Below are 19,800 nucleotides of genomic sequence, written 5' to 3'. Positions count from 1 at the left end.
AATGTGAACAGCAAAATTTAACGTGAAAGAGCGTACCCATTGTTCTCTAAAATGGGTCTTTTTAACCACCTCTCCCTTTTCCTCCACCAGCTGCAAATGTTTCTCCTTCGCAGAGGCTAGTGATGATTAGAAGGAGAAAACGGCGGACTCGGGATGATATGTTCTCGGTGCTCCAGAGGTCCTCCCACACTGACAGAGCACAGCAGAATGCGTGGAGGCAGACAATGTCAGAGTGCAGAAAAGCACAATATGAATGAGAGGAGAGGTGGCGGGCTGAATCGAGCAAGTGGCGGGCTGAAGAGGATAGGTGGCATCAGATTGCTGACAGAAGGCAAGAGTCGATGCTCCGGCTGCTGGAGCATCAAACTGATATGCTCCAGCATATGGTTGAGCTGCAGGAAAGGCAGCAGGAGCAGACACTGCCACTACAGCCCCTGTGTAACCAACAGCCCTCCTCCCCAAGTTCCGCAGCCTCCTCACCTAGACGCCCAAGAACGCGGTGTGGGGGCCTCCGGCCACCCAGCCACTCCACCCCAGAGGATTGCCTAAGCATCAGAAGGCTGGCCTTCAATAAGTTTTAAAGTGCAGTGTGTCCTTGTCCTTCCCTCCTCCCCCACCCCTCCCGGGCTACCTTGGCAGTTATCCTATTTGTGTGATGAACTAATAAAGAATGCATGAATGTGAAGTAACAATGACTTTATTGCCTCTGCAAGCGGTGCTCAGCTTACAGGGAAGTAGAGTGAACCGGAGGGGTGGGGGGGGGTTCATCAAGGAGAAACAAACAGAAGTTTCACACTGTAGCCTGGCCAGTCACAAAACTGGTTTTCAAAGCTTCTCTGATGCGCACCGCGCCCTGCTGTACTGTTCTAACCGCCCTGGTGTCTGGCTGCACGTAATCAGCGGCCAGGCGATTTGCCTCAACCTCCCACACCGCCATAAATGTCTCCCCCTTACTCTCACAGATATTGTGGCGCACACAGCAAGCAACAATAACAATGGGGAAATTGGTTTCGCTGAGGTCTATCCGAGTCAGTAAACTGCACCAGCGCGCTTTTAAATGTCCAAATGCACATTCTACCACCATTCTGCACTTGCTCAGCCTATAATTGAACAGGTCCTGACTACTGTCCAGGCTGCCTGTGTACGGCGTCATGAGCCATGGCATTAAGGGGTAGGCTGGGTCCCCAAGGATAACTATAGGCATTTCAACATCCCCAACGGTTATTTTCTGGTCTGGGAAGAAAGTCCCTTGCTCCAGGTTTTGAAACAGACCAGAGTTCCTGAAGACGCGAGCATCATGTACCTTTCCCAGCCATCCCACGTTGATGTTAGTGAAACGTCCCTTGTGATCCACCAGGGCTTGCCACAGCATTGAAAAGTACCCTTTTCGGTTTACGTACTCGCTGGCTTGGTGCTCCGGTGACAAGATAGGGATATGGATTCCATCTATCGCCCCACCACAGTTAGGGAATCCCATTGCAGCAAAGCCATCCACTATGACCTGCACGTTTCCCAGAGTCACCACCCTTGATACCAGCAGGTCTTTGATTGCATTGGCTACTTGGATCACAGCAGCCCCCACAGTAGATTTGCCCACTCCAAACTGATTCCCGACTGACCGGTAGCTGTCTGGCGTTGCAAGCTTCCACAGGGCTATCGCCACTCGCTTCTCAACTGTGAGGGCTGCTCTCATCCTGGTATTCTGGCGCTTCAGGGCAGGGGAAAGCAACTCACAAAGTTCCAAGAAAGTGCCCTTACGCATGCGAAAGTTTCGCAGCCACTGGGAATCGTCCCACACCTGCAACACGATGCGGTCCCACCAGTCTGTGCTTGTTTCCCGGGCCCAGAATCGGCGTTCCACGGCATGAACCTGCCCCATTAACACATTGCTCGGGTCCATGTCCATGTCAATTTCTCCATCAATCTTGTCGCCGCGCTGCAATCGCCTCCTCGCCTGGTTTCGCTTTGGCATGTTCTGGCTCTGCATATACTCCAGAACAATGCGCGTGGTGTTCATAGTGCTCATAATTGCCGCGGTGATCTGAGCGGGCTCCATGATCCCAGTGCTATGGCATCTGGGCTGAAAAAAGGCACGAAACTATTGTCTGACGGAGGGAGGGAGGGAGGGGCGAGTGATGACATGGCTTACAGGGAATTAAAATCAACAAAGGTGGCTGTGCATCAGGGAGAAACACAAACTGTCACACAGAATGGCCCCCCCAAAGATTGAACTCAAAACCCTGGGTTTAGCAGGCCATTGATTTCATGGAGGGAGCAGGAAACAAATGAATACAGAACAAATCTGGTCCATCTATCTTTTACATCTTAGGCTGGCAGCAGACGGTGCAGCATCTTCTGGGTGCTTGGCAGAAGATGCTGCATTACGATTGCTAGCCATCATCGTCAAGACGGTGCAATAGGACTGCCGGCAGGACTGAGTCTCCAGGAGACAAAACATGTCTGCCCAGGCGCCTCTGACCGAACTCACTGAGGAGTCCGACGGCAACGGATACCAGTCGTAATACAACATCTACTGCCAAAAGGCAAGGAGCTGCTGCTGTATAGCAATGCAGTGCCACGTCTGCCAGCACCCAGATAGCCGATGACGGCTACCAGTCATACTGCACTGTCTACTGCCAAAAGGCAATTAGCTGCTGCTGTGTAGCAATGCAGTACCACGTCTGCCGGCACCCAGATGACATATGGTGACGCTGAGCTGAGCTGAGCGGGCTCCATGCTTGCCATGGTATGTCATCTGCACAGACAACCCAGGTAAAAAGGCACGAAACGACTGTCTGCCGTTGCTCTCACGGAGGGGGAGGGGCCTGACGACATGTACCCAGAATCCCCCGCGACACTGTTTTTGCATCATCAGGCATTGGGATCTCAACCCAGAATTCCAATGGGCAGCGGAGACTGCGGGAACTGTGGGATAGCTACCCACAGTGCAATGCTCCGGAAGTCGACGCTAGCCTCGGTACTGTGGACGCAGTCCGCCGACTTAATGCACTTAGAGCATTTTATGTGGGGACACACACAATCGACTATATAAAAACGATTTCTATAAAACCGGCTTCTATAAATTCAACCTAATTTCGTAGTGTAGACATACCCTTAGACATCTGAGTCAAAGCAGAAAGACAGAATTTCCCTCCAGTGAATGAAGAACTTGGATTGATTCCAGAGTCAAGCCAGCTCCTTTGTTCTGGTGTCAAGGGATGGGAAAGCAGCCATAAAACCAAACAAAAAATCACCTGACAACAACCTTACACACACACACAACAAATGGAAAAATGGGGAAACTGATAGCAGTGAATGTAAATCAGAAAGTAGGAATTGTAGAGAATTGATAAGGGAAGCAAAAGGACACTATCGAGAGCAGAGTTCAGGACAAAGTTTTTCAAGTATATAAGGAACAAAATTGGTCCATTACTAGATGAAAATGGTAGAATTGTCACTAATAATGTAGAAAAGGCTGAAGTGTTCAATAAATATTTCTGTTCTATATTTGGGAAAAAACTGATGATGAAATACTTACCAAGTCCAAAAGTAACTCAGTAGGATGTTAAACAGTGCTTATTAAAGATAGATATTTTTAAATTAGCAGGTCCATATAACTTGCATATAAGAGTTTTAAAGAGCTGCCCAATGCACACTCTGTGCTATTATATTTTTTTTCAATACATCTTGGAACACTGGAGAAGTTCCAGAGGACTAGAAGAAAACTAATGTACCATAATTTAAAAAAGGTAAATGGGATGACCCAGATAATGATAGCCTGTCAGCATGATTTGTTCCTGGGCAAGATGCTGACTTGGTACCACATGACATTTTGATTAAAAAATTAGACTGATATAAAATGAATAGGGCACACATTAAATGGATTAAAAACTGGGACAGGTCTCAAAATGTAATTGTAAAAGAGGAATCATCATTGAGCATGTGTGTGTCTAGTGGCGTCCCACAGGGATTGGTTCTCGGCCCTATACTATTTAATATTTTTTATCTATGACCTGGAAGAAAACAAAATAATCACTGATAAAGTTGGCAGATGAGACACAGATAATGGGAGTGGTAAATAATGAAAAGGACAGGTCACTGATACAGAATGAGCCATATTACTTGGAAAACTTCTTGGCTATAAGGTTCCATTGTTGAAGGTGATCGCAGTATCCACGAAGTTGATGTGAGTGTGGGAGTGTTCCAGAGAGAGTTTAATGGATGGCAGGTGGTTGTTGAAGTTGTGGTGGGAGTAGTTGTATGAGGGAGTTTAAGCCAAGTGTCAAGAGGATGAAAATATCATCAAAGTATCCCAGGTATATAATTGATTTTGTGGTGCATTTGTCCAGAAATACTTCCTCAAGGTGGTCCAGGAAGAGTTAGGCATAATTGGGGAGCCATCCTAGTACCCATGGCGCTATTCCTATGGTTTGGACAAAGTGTTTGTTGTTGAGTGTTAAATTGTTATGGATGAGGATGAAATGGATGAGTATACAATGTATTTGGGGTGGATATGAGTGTTGTCCATTGTCTTGTAGATATTTGAGGCAAGCAGCTATGCCATCATGGTGAGGGATGTTGGAGTACAGGGAAGTGACATCCATAGTGGGAAGGATGATGTTCTGAAAGAGTTGTTAATGTTGCGGAGTTTCTGGATGAAGTCAGTTGTCTTGGAGGAAGCTGGCCCTGTGTGTGGTGAGTGGTTTGAGGATGATTTCTCTAAATCCTGATATTCTTTCAGTAAGCGTGCCATGGCAGATATGATGAGTCTGCCTGGGTTCCCTTGTTTGTATATCTTGGGAAGCATGTAGCGGGTCCCTGGTGTGGGCTCTTTGGGGATGGGGGTGTAGTGTTTCCCTTGAAGTTGTTTGGGGAAGGATTTGATGATATCCTTACATTTATGGGTGAATTGTGGTGTGAGGTCTTTTGAATTCTTTACAGTAAGTGGTGTCGGAGAGTTGTCAGTTGGCCTCATTAATGTAGTCAGCACAGCTAAGCACTACAATGGCACCCGCTTTGTTTGATCACTATCTGGTGGTTAGGTATCAGGAACTATATAGCTGTCCTCTCAACAGTGGAGAGCTTGTGGTGGATGTGGTGATTAAGGATTTCACAGTCAATTTTTCCCCCCAAAGCAATCAATGCAATGATCAAGTGTGAGATTTCATCCACTGTTGGGGTCTCCAGTCATATGGTTCTTTTTTCTTATGACTGACGGTGATAGTTGTGGGGGGTGATGTTATTATTGTGAAAGAATTCTTTGTCCTCATCCCCAAAGGAAAACTGCACAACACCTTCAAAAGATGAGCCTGGGATCTTAAATTCATAACTTTGCTAGACACTAAAAATCATGGTCTTAATAAAGAGACTAGATTTACGGTTTATTATAACAGTCTGTAAACCCCCCCCCCCCCCAAACCGTCTTTTTGTCCTATGACTAAAGAAGTGTTAATTGGCTACTTCACCTTGAATGAGTCTCTTACAACAGTGGTTCTCAACCAGGGTTAAGTGGAGGTCTTCCTGGGGGAGGGGAGGGTGTACATCAACTCATCTAGATATTTGCCTAGTTTTACAACAGGCTACATAAAAAGTGAAGTCAGTACAAACTAAAATTTCATACAGTGACTTGTTTGTACTGCTCTATATACGATACACTGAAATGTAAGTACAATATTTATATTCCAATCGATTTATTTTATAATTATATAGTAAAAAGGAGAGAATAAGCAATTTTTCAGTAACAGTGTGCTGTGACACTTTTGTATTTTTATGTCTGATTTTGCAAGCAAGTAATTTGTAAGTGAGGTAAAACTTGGGGGTACGCAAGACAAATCAGACTCCTGAAAGAGATACAGTAGCCTGGAAAGGTTGAGAGCCAATGTCTTACAATATGTGTTAACTACTTATGCTAAACAATCTGTTCCACCTTGTATTTAGCTGTGACACTTGGGAGTACATTTCCCACACCTGAAGAAGAGCTCTGTGGAAGCTCAAAAGCTTGTCTCTTTCACCTACAGAAGTTGGTCCAATAAAATATATTCTCTCACCCACCCTGTCACTCATCTAGACTGACATTCCACTTTTGACAATCATCCAGCTGGTTTTGATTATGCCCTTTAGATCACAACTGCCATCTTCTAGTAATATTTCAAGGTCTCATTTTCTATCTGCCTGGCATTTCTATACTAGCACTGTAATACATATATACTCTTATTCTGAAACAAACAATGAAGATTATTTTTTACCTTCTAGCATTCGCTTTAATTATCTGCCTGTTGATCTGAAGTAAGCAAATGCTCCCCTCATCTCTCCCTCTGTGGCCTAGTTTAAGGCAGTTTTTCGATATACAAAATGTGTGGGATTACTGAATGTAAGATAGCTGCGCAAATGTCAACACCTACCCTTCTTGTAACTGCTCATTTCCAGATTCTTCAGCAACAAGAAGCTCATACTCCTCTGCAGCGTATCTGTCCCAGTCTGAGGGCTCCGGTCCATCATTTTCAACATCCTAAACACATCAGAAAAGCAAATTAAATAGGAATGTCCTTACTTATCTACAAACTTGTTTTGCAAAAGCTTCTCACCTATCTACAAACACTGCATTTCTGCAACACTTACTCTTGGGGTTTGAAAATGCCTTAAGGAAAACAACTCAATCCAAGTTTAGTCTCTTAATCAAAGAAAAACAGTTTAAATTATGGACTGGTCAAGTTCTTTAAACAAAGCCCCGAGTAAACAAATATGTTTTGTATTAGGCTTTAAATCTCGGACACAGGTGGAATACTTTGCCAACCATCTTGAACAATGACATTCCAAAAATGTCAAGTAAGAATAACTGCAAATCTGAACTGCTCTGGCAGGACATACTGTAAGAGCAAGGGAACTCTGCCTAGTGACTGGTTCTCAGAGCATTCCAGGATTTAGAAAATGTTGACACTCCTTTGAATTGCATCCACAACCAAGCACGCAGCTTTTGCAGAGCTTGGTGCACAGGGGCAATATGCTCAAAGAACTCCTCTCCATGTATGAGTTGGGCCATGCCTTTCACCCTAGCTGAGTTTTTCAAGAAATATACAATGCTGGCCCCAAGTAGCAATGCAGCAGTGGGGCCTAGAAGTAACAAAGTCCTGGGTCACTATGGCACAATTCCTCTCCTTCCTGGGTGTGCACTGCCTTCAGATGTTGTGCGAGGTGCTGTGCAAACACACAACAAGAGACAATACAGATGGGAAGGAATTTAGACTGTCTTACTGATAAGAACGTGCCCAAAACAAACCCTTGCATTAGATTAGAAGAAGGACCAGTTCTATCATAGTTAAGATTAGGAAGCCCTTTCTGTTTAAAGGACATCTCTAAGTGAACTAAACTCTGCACAGCTACTTGGCTTGCCTTGATAATTGGTGTACACCTAGGGTGTGTGTGATGGAGTTATTACTAGGACTGTCAAACGATTAAAAAAAATAGTTGCGAATAATTACAGTTTTAATCACACTGTTACACAATAATAGAATACCAATTTAAATGTATTTATAAATATTTTTGGATGTTTTCTACATTACAACACAGAATACAACACGTACAGTGCTCACTTTTGTCAAGGCTTCTTCCCCACTCTGAACTTTAGGGTACAGATGTGGGGGCCTGCATGAAAACTTCTAAGCTTAACTACCAGCTTAGATCTGGTCCGCTGCCACCACTCCCAATGGGCTAACTCCCTTCCCTGGGTAGCCTTGAGAGACTCTTCCACCAACTCCCTGGTGAATACAGATCCAACCCCTTGGATCTTAAAACAAGGAGAAATTAACCATCCCCCCTCCTTTCTCCCACCAACTCCTGATGGATCCAGATCCAATCCCCTTGGATCTAAAAACAAGGAAAAATTAATCAGGTTATTAAAAAAGGCTTTTAATTAAAGAAAAAGGTCAAAATCATCTCTGTAAAATCAGGATGAAAAATAACTTTACAGGGTAATCAAACTTAAAGAGCCCAGAGGAACGCCCTCTAGCCTTAGGTTCAAAGTTACAGCAAATAGAGGTAAACACCCTAGCAAAAGGTACATTTACAAGTTGAGAAAACAAAGATAAAACTAACACGCCTTGCCTGGCTGTACTTACAAGTTTGAAATATGAGAGACTTGTTCAGAAAGATTTGGAGAGCATGGATTGATGTCTGGTCCCTCTTAGTCCCAAGAGCGAACTCCCCCCAAAACAAAGAGCACAAACAAAAGCCTTCCCCCCACCAAGATTTGAAAGTATCTTGTCCCCTTATTGGTCCTTTGGGTCAGGTGTCAGCCAGGTTACCTGAGCTTCTTAACCCTTTACAGGTAAAAGGATTTTGGAGTCTCTGGCCAGGAGGGATTTTATAGTATTGTACACAGGAGGGATGTTACCCTTCCCTTTATAGTTATGACAACTTTATATTTGTTATTACAAATATTTGCATTGTAAAAAAGCAAGCTAAAGAAATAGTATTTTTCAGTTCACCTCATACAAGTACTGTAGTGCAATCTCTTTATGGTGAAAGTGCAACTTACAAATGTAGAATTAATATTTTTGTTACATAACTACACTACAAAAGAAAACAATGTAAAACTTTAGAGCCTACAAGTCCACTCAGTCCTACTTCTTGTTCAGCCAATCGCTAAGACAAACAAGTTTGTTTATATTTATGGGAGGTAATGCTGCCTGCTTCTTATTTACAATGTCACCTGAAAATGAGAGTAGGTGTTCACATGGCACTGTTGTACTATAAAGTGAGTCCTGTACACTTAGTATTCTGTTGTTGTAATTGAAATCAGTATATTTGAAAATGTAGAAAAACATCCAAAAACATTTATAATTTAAAGTGGTATTCTATTATTAACAGTGCAATTAAAACTGACTAATCAGGATTATTTTTAAAATCTAGTTACTTAGTTTTACGTTATTCACTTGAGTTAATGGCGATTAATTGACAAACCTAGTTTTTATGGATCCAAATTTGGGGTTATTTGACCAATGGGTTACTGAAAGACAAGACTCCCTCCTATCTCTCCTCCAAAAACATTTTTTATTAAGGTTGACAATTTCTACTAATGATCTACACCAAGACACTGTAAACTGAAACCCAACCCGTGGCAGAAATCTGAAAATGAACTGTGTAGGCTTGTTGCTACAATCTGCCTGTCAAAGGATTGTTTTTTTTAAGTTAGGGGAAATGTAAGCTGAGTATAGCAGAAAATTCAGAAGGTGCTGATACTGAGCATTCAAGTGGACAGCGGAGACAATGAATGCAGTGAGGGGCAGGGCTACCTGCTTGCCTGTCAGTCCAGCAAACCAACTCTCTGCCAGCAATGGGCAGGGCAAACACTTGGAACTTGGCCCTTATACCCAAACCCTGTACATCAGTGGTCTCCAACCTTTTTATGCTCAAGATCACTTTTTGAATTTAAGGGCAAGCCAGGATCTACTCTGCCCCTTCCCCAAAGCCCTGCCCCACTCATTCCATTCTCCTCTCTCTCCGTTGCTCACTCTCCCCAACCCTCACTCACTTTCATCGGGCTGGGGCAGGAAGTTGTGAGGGGTGCAAGCTCTGGGAGGGTGTTTGGGTGCAGGAGGGGGATCAGCTGGGGCTTAGGGGGTTGGGGTGCAGGAGGATGTATGGGGTGCTGGCTCTGGGAGGGGAGGTCAGGGCTGGGAAGGGCCTTGGGGTGCTGGCTCTGGAAGGGGGCTCAGGGCTGGGGGTGTGGCCTCCTGCTGGGCAGTACTTACCACAGGCGGTGCAGTGAGGTTAAGGCAGGCCCCCTGCCTGCCCCGGCCCCACGCCGCTCCCGGAAGGGGCCAACGCACCTCTGCGGCCCCTGGAAGGGGGGCACATGGCTCTGCGTACTGCCCCTTTCTCAGGCACCACCCACACAGCTCCCATTCACCACAGGTCCCCACCAATGGGAGCTGTGGGGGTGGTGCTTGCAGGCAGAAGCAGCATGTAGAGACCCCTGCCTGCCCCCCGGGGCTGTGCTGGCTGCTTCTGGGAGCAGCGTGGGGCTGTGGCAGGGAGCCTGCCTTAGCAGCAGCCCCACTACACCACCGGAGATCGCAATTGACTGGGAGCCCCAGGCTCAACAAGTTGATTGCAATCGACAGGATGGTGACCACTGCTGTACATGAATGAGCTACATTTTGTTTCTGTTGCCAGAGAATGGGTGTGGTGGATGGAGTGCCCATCAAAAAGATGCATTGGACAAGACCAACAAGTCTGTCTTCAAGGCCGTAGAGAAGCAGTTCCCAGCCTACTGCTTAGGGGATACACTGCCGGATGGGAATGGGAATTGGTGTGGCCAGCCACTGGACACTATTATGTTCATGCCCATACAGCACCTGTTTCCTACAGCACGCTGTTTTAGTTCCAGCCTCTTTCCATATCTGCTGCTTTTCTCTACAACAAGCCAAACTTCACTGTCCCTAAAAATAGTTTTGGGGCAGCAATGTTTGGAGACTTTGCTTTATACCTTCTGTATTGCAAACGGATCCCGCTGTTCATTGTCCAGGTACTTTTCTAAGTTAAAGAAGGTGTTGTAGAATACATGAGCCATTCTGCATCTCTTCAGGTCTCGCAGCATCACCCTTCCTGCAGAAAGAGCACAAGTTATTTTAGTAGCACGTTCTTAATTAGTGAGTGATACGACGTGTCGGGGTCATCCCCCCCACTCTGAACTCTGGGGTTCAGATGTGGGGACCCACATGAAAGACCCCCTTGTCTTATATTCTACCAACTTAGGTTAAAACTTTCCCAAGGCACAAATTCCTTCCCTTGTCCTTTGACAGTATTGCTGCCACCATCAAGTGATTTACTCAAAAATTCAGGGAAGGATCACTTGAAATCCCTTCACCCCCTTTCTTGGGGAGGCTTGTGAATAATATACCAACCAGTTGCCTCAGCAATGTGAGAACAGCCCAGTCCCTTTGTCTTCAGGACACTGAAATTAATCAGGTTCTTAAAAGAAGAACTTTTAAGGAAAAAAAAATAAAAGAATCACACCTGCAAAATCAGGATGGAAGGTAACTTTACAGGGTAATAACAAGATTTAAAACACAGAGGATTCCCCTCTGGGCTCAGCTTCACAGTTACAAAAACAGGAATAAAACTACCTCTGTAGCATAGGAACATTCACAAGCCAAAACAAAAGATAACCTAATGCATTTCCTTGTCCTACTTACAATTCCTGTGGTTTTAGATGGCTTATTCCAGGTATATTTTCAGGAGATATTGTACTTGCTTGGCTTCTCCCTCCGGAGAGGGAACAACAAAAGAGAACAATAAAAAATCCTCCCACCCCAATTTGAAAGTATCTTCTTTTGTCATTGGTCCTTCTGGTCAGGTGCCAACTAGATTATTTGAACTGCTTAACCCCTTACAGGTAAGGCAATCCAGTACAGCTGCCTAGGAGGGATTTTATGCTACTGCATACATAAAGGTTGCTACCCTTCCCCCTATATTCATGACAGGACCCATTTAGCACAGGTCTTTTCTAATTTAGGATAATACCACTAGTGTGTGTTGTTTTTTCAGGCTGCCAATGCCCATTTATTAGACAAGCAAATCGATCTGTGTCTAACGTGGACCAAGGACGAGGAGGCATCTCATATGGCTTCCGTGATTGTTTTGCAGTCTGCTTCCTATATGCAGATTTCACACAGCATTCATGCCTGTCTAAAAGAGCACATCTTGGACTGTGTTCTTACGTTACTCAAGACCCAGACAGGTGCTATGTAATAAATAGTTGGCACTATAATCCCCATATTGCATGACACACTGGCCCTTGTAGAGCATGCCAGCATGTGCAGCAACTTCATTTCATTGGTCCTAATATGGTTTTATGATTAGAGGTATCTGGGTTCTTCCAGTAGAATTATTGACTCAGGCTGTAGTAAGATTGGGCTATTTTTGTGTTTCCTGTGGGAGCTTATCAGATAGCGTCAGTAATGGGTAGTACTTGAGTCATATTTATTGACAGGCTATTGCTGTAAACAGCTCCTTACCAGGCCTGTATTTCCCATTTACTGATTTTTTGCAATTCCAGGATAATTGGCTGAAGTCCAGATGGTGTTTTGCAGTTTGTTTTTTGTGCTAGGGCTTCCTACAGGTTCCACTTTGACCAATTTTTGCTCATACATATACTCATGAAACTCATCCCAACCAAAAACAATGGCCAGCATTGCTTTTTCAATCGGAGCACAGTTCTGTTGTGTTTTAGTCAGTGCTTTAGAAACACGTGTTGCTGGGCGATCATCTTGCAGAAGGACATTATCCAGTCCCCTCAATGTATGTGGCTTCTGCCCTGCTGTTTGGTATAAGGTTCTTTTCTTTGGCATGGTCCAAAACGTTACACATTGTTCCTCTCATTGTGTTGATTAAAATCAGGCAATCATCATGGTTACCTCAGCCAGATCGCTCCATTGCAGGACAAGCTGCTGAGGGAAATCTGAACAGAAGCTACTTCAACTGTAAAGGTGATTTGAAGGTGCAGTTTTGCAGTGAACCTTCCAATACCGGCTATACTTTGATCCCCATCTTAACCTACAACGGACCTTTTTAATTCACCCTCCCTCCTCCCCCCCGTTAAGCAAGACTGAATCTAAATAATATTTGAAATATATATTACAACCACCAGGTAATCCATCATTTAATTGGATGTGTGTGTGTGGGGGGGATTCGCCATCACTTGAAATCTTTAAATGAAGATTAAATGTCTCTTTCTAAAAGAGAGAGCATCCAGCTGAGCTAGAGTCCAGGAGCCTGGTGACATGCCATAGCCCATGCAATGCAGGAGGTCCGATTTGATGGTCATAATGTTCCCTTCAAGCCGTAAAACCTATGAACTCAATACTTTACACCAGGTCTTGGATTGTAGTGCTGTGCCTAAACTTTCTCTTGGGGGTGTGTTTTTGCTTGTCACCCAGGCCTACAGTAGCACAAGTCATCCATAAGGTCAGCAAAAGCAAGTTAACCCATTTGCTAATGGGTTAATAGAGACAGGTAGGGAGCTAGTGAAGGCCAGTTCACCACCTACAGGGCTTACCAAATGGGTTAAACTGCTTCTGTTGATCTCATGGTTGACTTTTCCACCCCTCCCAGAGAGGTTTTGCACAAAGGCAATTTGTGAGACATTTTAGCTAGGCTAAGGAAAAGGAGAGGTTACTCACCTCATACAGTAACTGGAATTGTTTGAGATGTTTTTGTCCCTATGGGTGCTTCATATTAGGTGGCTGCGCACCAGTTTGCCTTTGATTGGAAACTTTTCTTAAGCTGTGTCTGCAGGTCCAGACCAAAGGTCTATAGGGTGGGGCAGACCTGCTGCCAGTCAAGTTCCTTCTCAACGACATACAAAGTACTCTGAGGTGGAGGGGAAAGAAGGCGGGTAGTGGAGTACCCAGAGAAGGACAAATCTTGAAGAACTCCAGTTACTGTACAAAGTTAGTTACCTCCCTTTCTTTGTGTTTTTGCCCCTGTGGGGGCTCCACGTTAGGTGACTCCCAAGCAGTACCTTGATTACGGAGAAGGGTGCTGCGGAGATGAGTTCAGAGAACAGCCTCACCTAAGGCTGTATTTTAGCTGGAGATATGAATAACATGAAAAAGCGTGCACAGATGACCAAGTGGCAGCTTTGCAAATGTCTATAATGGGTATGTTTTTAAGCAGTGCTACTGAAATGGATTTAGCTCTGGTGGAATGGGCCAGCACCCTAGGATGAGAGTGCATTCCAGAAGCCTTGTAACATGCTAAGATGCATCCTGAGACCCATTTTAGATAATCTGTGTGTATGGAGAGAGAAAATCCCTTCATTCTCTTGTCTGTCCCTCAGAGATGGGGGCTTGAAATTGGTCCTTCTGGTCCTGTGGCAGATAGTCAATAAATTGTGCAAATTTGGTGTAATTGGTGTAATAGTACTTTGCCAACAAGGCGTGATAGTTGGTGACACTGAACTGTACCACAGCCAAGAAATAGCTCTTGCTTCCAAGAAGATCAATGCACTTGAGCTCTTTATCATGAGGAGCTGATCTTGCCTGGTGGTGTCTGCTCCTTTCATTGACCACACGTCGACCACAGGAAATGGGTGGTAGGGTGAGAAGAAGGATATTCAGAGCCCTTGGCTGGAACATAGTATTTTTTGTCAGCCCTCTTGCACTTGGGTGGGATGGTGACAGGTGTCGCCAGGCCATAAAATGTGGCAGGCAAGAGGATGTCATGAATAGGCAGCACTAGTTTACCTTGAGATGTGGTGTGGAGGATATCCGCCAGAGTGTGTTAGGGCTCTTGTATCTCTTTCAGGGCAATCTGTAGAGTCTTGGCCACCCTCTTCATCAGGTCCTGGAACAATCTAAAATAATCCGCATGGGATGGTGGAGGGGGCATAACTGCTTCATACAGAGATGATGAGGATTATTTGTTGGAAGGAGGTGCTTCCTCCTCTGCTCTTAGCTACTGGTCCTCCTCAAAGTCTCCTTGAGGATGTTTGGGATGCTCCATAGTGAAGGGGCTCCCTGGGTACTGAAGGCTGCTCCTGCTGATGGGCCCTTGTATGTAAGGGTACGCTATAGAACCAGGGAGGGCCCCAGGATTCCAGAAAACCCATTGTGGTCAGGGTATGGAAAGGGAGTGGGACTCCAAGCATGCTCCTGCGAAGGTTGGCGGGGCTAGTTTCCAGACCATCATCACCAGGATACAGGGAGGGAGGCTGGAAAGAGAAGGTGGCTGAATCTTGGATGGAGATGTCATATTCTGAAGATGTAACAACCCCTGTGTCCAATAGACAGGCTAGTGATGTCAGTACCAGCATCCGAGTAGGTGCTGGTATCCGAGTCAGGACCAGTGGCTGAGCTTTTGTGGGAGGATGCACTAATACTGACTGGTAGGTTGTACAGGCGGATAGATCAATACCGACAGTGATATCCTCCCCATACCTCTTAGTAGAGGGGATTCATGCTCCTCTGTCACACAGAGTTCTTTGTGAGATGAAAGAGGATGGAACCGGTGATCCAGGGCAGTAGTCCTTGAGGTAAGGTGAGTCAATTGGTACCAGAGACCACATGGATATGTGGTCCACATGCTCCTTATGGCTATTTCCCTCAGAGGATGCCAAAGTTGGGGCCAGTGCTTTCTTTGAGGAGTCCCCGTGTTCGAAGGGCTCTGAAGATACAGAAGCCAGAGCTGAGTGGGGTTGCTTGCCAAGAGACTTCTCGGTATGTGGAGTGCTTGGTAGACCTTTCTGATGGAGCCAGAAGAAGCAGAAGCCTCAGCAGTACCTGGAGAGGGATGTGAGGTCTCCTTAGTCCCTGGACTCTGGGGTGAATTTCCCTGTGCTTAGACTGGTTATCGGGAAACTGAGATCTCTTCTGCTTAGAATGTTTGGAGGCTTCAGAAGTTGTCCCTTGGGCTTTGCTTGCTGGAACTGAAGCTGTCTCTGGAACACTGAGAGGCTGAGGCCTATGTATGGGGGGAATCAGATCCCATGGTCTCAGGGAACACTCCATAAGGAGCAGCTTAAGTCTGTCCTCCTTCAGCTTCTTTGATCTGCTCTGTAATCTGGAGCAAACCGTACAGTTTGATGGGACATGGAACACTCTGAGGCAGTAGAGGCAGCTGGAATGCTCTTTGCAGAGGGGGAAAGACCTGTGGAAGGTCTGGAAGGGTTTGAAGCCCAGAGTTTTGGGCACAACCTGCAGAAGGGAGGCTATGGGCAAAAAGGCCGAGGGTAGCAATGGCCCTTCCACTGCCAATGAAGAAAAGGATGGGGTAGAGCCCCAGGCAGTGCCATGTCTGAGTGGTGACAGAGTGGGACTATGCAGGCAGTGTGCACCACCTGCAGAGCTCATAGCTCAGCTCTGCACAGGCCCTTTGTGTGGGTGAGGATAGTGCCAGAAGAGCCTGTGGCTCCACAGGTGCCCTCCAGCCTGGCTGGGGCGATCCCCCTCTCTGTAGAGCCAGGCGCACAGGCCCTGTCCAGAACCTGGCCTTACGGAGCTTTAGACACTCAACCACCAGGCCTGACTCATTTGGTACAGAGCTTATGAAATGTCAGCATTGCCTTTCTGCCACTCCTACCTAATGGACTATTTCATTGTGGGGTTAATGGGCTGTCATACTTCTCTCAGCAGTGTCAGAGGAGAATTTCTGTTGGTTTTTTTTCTCTCTCTATTATGTGTTTGCCCTAATCTATGATACATGGCATGGCATGACATGAGCAGGCTGTGGCCCATCTCCTCCTCGTTATAAATCAGAAATTAAAAAGGTAGCACTGTTAATCTAGCAAGAGTTAGTCACCATAAACCCCTTACTCCTTGGGGCTTGATTGTTACCGCTTGTGCAGGGATGTGCAAGCAACCTTCTCCTCCCCCATGTCCAACCACTTAGCACGGACATGGGCCACATAGGCGTAGTGGGGAGCGAACCCAAATGAGCTCTTAAAATAAAAACAGAGTGAGCATAGGCCTCACTAAACACCTCCAATAGGCTGGGGTTTACAGCAGCTCTTACCATCACCGTCTGGCTTTACCAGGTCGAGCATTTGGCACAGTAAGTCATGGAATGGCAATGGCTCGATGCCCATCGCTTCCATCCTCTCACACTGTTCCTCATAAAAATACTCCAGTTCATACATAGACAGCACGCCGTCTCCGTCCAAATCCAGGCAGCGGAACCAGTATTCGATACTAAGGAAGAAGAAGAGAATTAGTCTTTTCATGTTGGCAGCATTGCAGAAACCAGCAATATTATCTTAGCCACCAGAGATCGGCGCAGTGCAAGGTCCTCTGTCCTATACCACATTCACCATGAATTGCAAAATAAAAGCAGAGTCTGACAATACCCTCAATTACTCAGGGGTAGGCATTTCCCTATTCTTCAACTGGCCTTCAGTGCTGATGATGGGGAGGGGGCTGGAGCAGCTTCTAGGGGTTTGGGCAGCGCTAACCAAGCACCAGTTAAAGTAACCTCTCTGTATAAGTCAGCTAGAGGCAGATCCTGCTGCTTCTGCCCTGAGCACTACAGGGGTCAGTTTACTCAGTAGGTTTGGTGTCTGCACAATGCAGGGGAAGCACAGTGACTGGTATTAATGAATGTACTTGGGCCTATGTTTCCCAGCAAAGGCCCAGTATTCTGTGTTTTCTGTGTCCTGGGGTATAGGCACTGCTCCCTAGTCAAAGGTGGGGTTGTCCAAACAGGCTAATTGCCTGCGGTGATCCCTACACTTGGGCTATTGACTATCTCTGGGAAACTCCTGGCAGGAGCTAAAGCAGGCCTGGAATGTTTAAAATAGTTTTCTGTGCTCTTTTATGCAAAAGGCAAAGCTCTCAAATAACTGCTGTGGCTTTAGCTATGGACAGGCCAGGGGCAGGACTGATGGGACCCCAGTTTTTACTCCCCCTCTCCAGTCACTGTCCTAAACAACTCAGTGATTCTGTGTGAGTGGCAGGCCACTGGAGAGGGGAATGCAAGGATAGGCTGTGTAGTATTCTTCCACACCTGCTAGTTCACACATCTGCCAAGTGCATGGAATCAGTGGACCACTGGATTGCAATTTTTGTCATGTTCTCCCCAGCCATTCACCACAATATGTAATCCCAGTTCTGAAAGGCATGTCCCATACCCTCATTGTTTCTATAACTGAGTCAGTACTAGGCAAGTATCTGGCAGGAGGGCAGTGGAGTGGTGGCAGTCAGGGGAACTTTTCTGTTCTAGCAGCATCCTACTGAGTCTCCCTCTTTTTTACCACCTTCTTCCCACTCACCCAAGTCACTGACCTATACTAACAGTGTACAAATCACTGCAGGAAACACCTCTCTGATAAGCAGCATCCCTAAAAAATCAACACACATCAGAACCCCAAAAGTCAGGGTCCTCTGCTCAGGGAAAATCACTGAGACAGCAACACATGTTCCTTAGATTAGTGCAGCTCTTTAACACCACATTGACAACGTTTGTATAATACTCTGGGATGGAGCTATGCCCCATTCTCGGTCTGTGCTTTCCTGCCACCTCCTCTTCCCCAGGGTGTGGCAAAAACAGGAGTGGCACTCAATCCTGTGAAAGAGGCACATGCATTATTGGACAAGGGTGTCTGGAACGCACTGGTTGCCAAAGCCCTCAAGCTCACTCACTTCACGGCCAGAGGGATGGATTGTGGTTGGCAGCCCTCTGGGAGGGCAAAGTGGCCTCCTGCCAGGCACTGCTACCACCAGCTGGATGCTGACCTGGCGGCAGAAGAAAGCTGGCATCCACCGCAATCTGTGATCATATCCTTATATGACATTAGGAGAGGGCTCAAGTGAGAGGAGCTTTTCTGGGGTGATATAGGCATGTAGGGGCTGGACAGTCATGTGGGGAAGCAAAATGGTTTGCTGGTGCCCAGGTCCTCCACCCCGTCCTGCGCAGCAGCCTCCATGCCAGAGAGAGCTCTGACTGCCTCCCTGCAACTTGGGAGCTCCATGATGGCTGGAGGCCCCATGCCTGCTGGCAGCGTTTGCACATAGTCCTCCATGCAGGCAAGGTGAGGAAGGGTCCTGCTGAGGAAGGTGAAACAGGAGGCACTGAATTTGGCAGCTGGGGGTGAAGTCACAGCCACTTCAGCCTAAACCTTGCTGGGGGGGGGGGGGGGGGGGGGGGGGGCCGGGCGGGGGGGGGGGGGACCGGGGGCCCCGGATTTGGGGGGGGGGGGGGGAACCCCCGCCACGTGGGGCCAAAACCTGGGGGGGGGGGGGGGGACGCCTTCAGTAGGCAGTTGGGAGCATCCACTGCTGTTATGGCTCAGGTAGTGGCCTTCCCTTACCCTTGGAGGGGTGCTGGGACATGGGGCAGCCAGGGGCCCTGTCCTCTGCCCAGGCATAAGTCGTGCTGAGGCCAGCAGCAGGGACTGCCTGCTGGTGGTGATGATGGCATGGAGCAAACAAATGAAAGCTTCTCTCACCTCCTCAGCCCTGCTCCCTGCATGTATCCTTAGGCAAACATGGGGCAAGGGAAAGAGTGGGATGTGGTAGGAAGTTTTGTGACCACCGATAAAATCCAGGGGCAAGAGAAAAGGTCACTTTAAAAGTAAAAAGTCTGTTTTTACCCAGTTTTCCACTGGCAAAGGCAAGTTATCTGTGCAGGGTGATCCAGCAAGTCAATGCCTTACCTCCCACCGCAAGCCAGGCTCATCCTGGTTCACAGCCTTTGCACTAACGAGAAGGTCCCAGTCTCCTGTAATCCCATGAGCTTTCTGCATGTGTCTCTCCACACCCTTCCTAGAAGTCCTACCTTGTGGGGCTCCTTTTGTCTTCTTCAGCAATGAGGAGCCACACGAAATCTGCATAGCTCAGCTGTCCCTCTTTCTGCGCTTCATTGCCTCTGAAAGACCCAAAGCACCTTCTAAATTATAACATGAACACACAGCCAAAAGCACAGTCAAAACACCCTCTGGGGAGCGAGTTGGGAATTTTCATACACCTGGAAAACACCCATGCTTGTTCTTTTAGGCCAGTAGGAGTGTGTTAGTATTGGTCGGCCCCTCCCATACCTGAACTTGCTCAGGGGGGAGAAGTGCTCCTGAGAGCAGATACTGCATTCGCAGTCCTACTGTCACTGCAAAGACGAAGTTGATTTTGAAGTACTTCCCCCTAAAACAGTTAGGAGCTTTTATTTTAAAGGAGCTTTTGTAATTGTGCTCTCCAGCTGCCTGACACTGACACTGCTGTAGGACTAGGAGACACACACATACATGAAGTGCACGCACCTGTCCCCTCTCCTGTGGCCCACAGCAATGCGTTTGGGAACTGTGCTAATTTGACA

The 19,800-nt window shown here is 46.6% G+C and overlaps 1 protein-coding gene across 1 annotated transcript in view; it reads right to left on the bottom strand.

Annotated features, from left to right (window-relative positions):
- The window catches only part of PPP2R3A (protein phosphatase 2 regulatory subunit B''alpha), a 169,733-nt gene that overhangs the window by 7,327 nt on the left and 142,606 nt on the right, over positions 1–19,800 (bottom strand). The window contains exons 10-13 of the mRNA XM_026649887.2: positions 19,270–19,380; positions 16,513–16,688; positions 10,487–10,605; positions 6,402–6,508 (exon numbers count right to left, since the gene is read on the bottom strand). Coding sequence (XP_026505672.1) covers positions 6,402–6,508; positions 10,487–10,605; positions 16,513–16,688; positions 19,270–19,380 — 513 coding nt within the window. The remainder of the gene's footprint in view (positions 1–6,401; positions 6,509–10,486; positions 10,606–16,512; positions 16,689–19,269; positions 19,381–19,800) is intronic.

The sequence above is a fragment of the Terrapene carolina genome, unplaced genomic scaffold, assembly GCF_002925995.2.
Source record: "Terrapene carolina triunguis isolate 2854851 unplaced genomic scaffold, T_m_triunguis-2.0 Scaffold88, whole genome shotgun sequence".
Lineage (NCBI taxonomy): Eukaryota > Metazoa > Chordata > Testudines > Emydidae > Terrapene > Terrapene triunguis.
The sequence above is the reverse complement of the archived record's forward strand: the minus strand, read 5'-3'. Positions and strand labels throughout refer to the sequence as shown.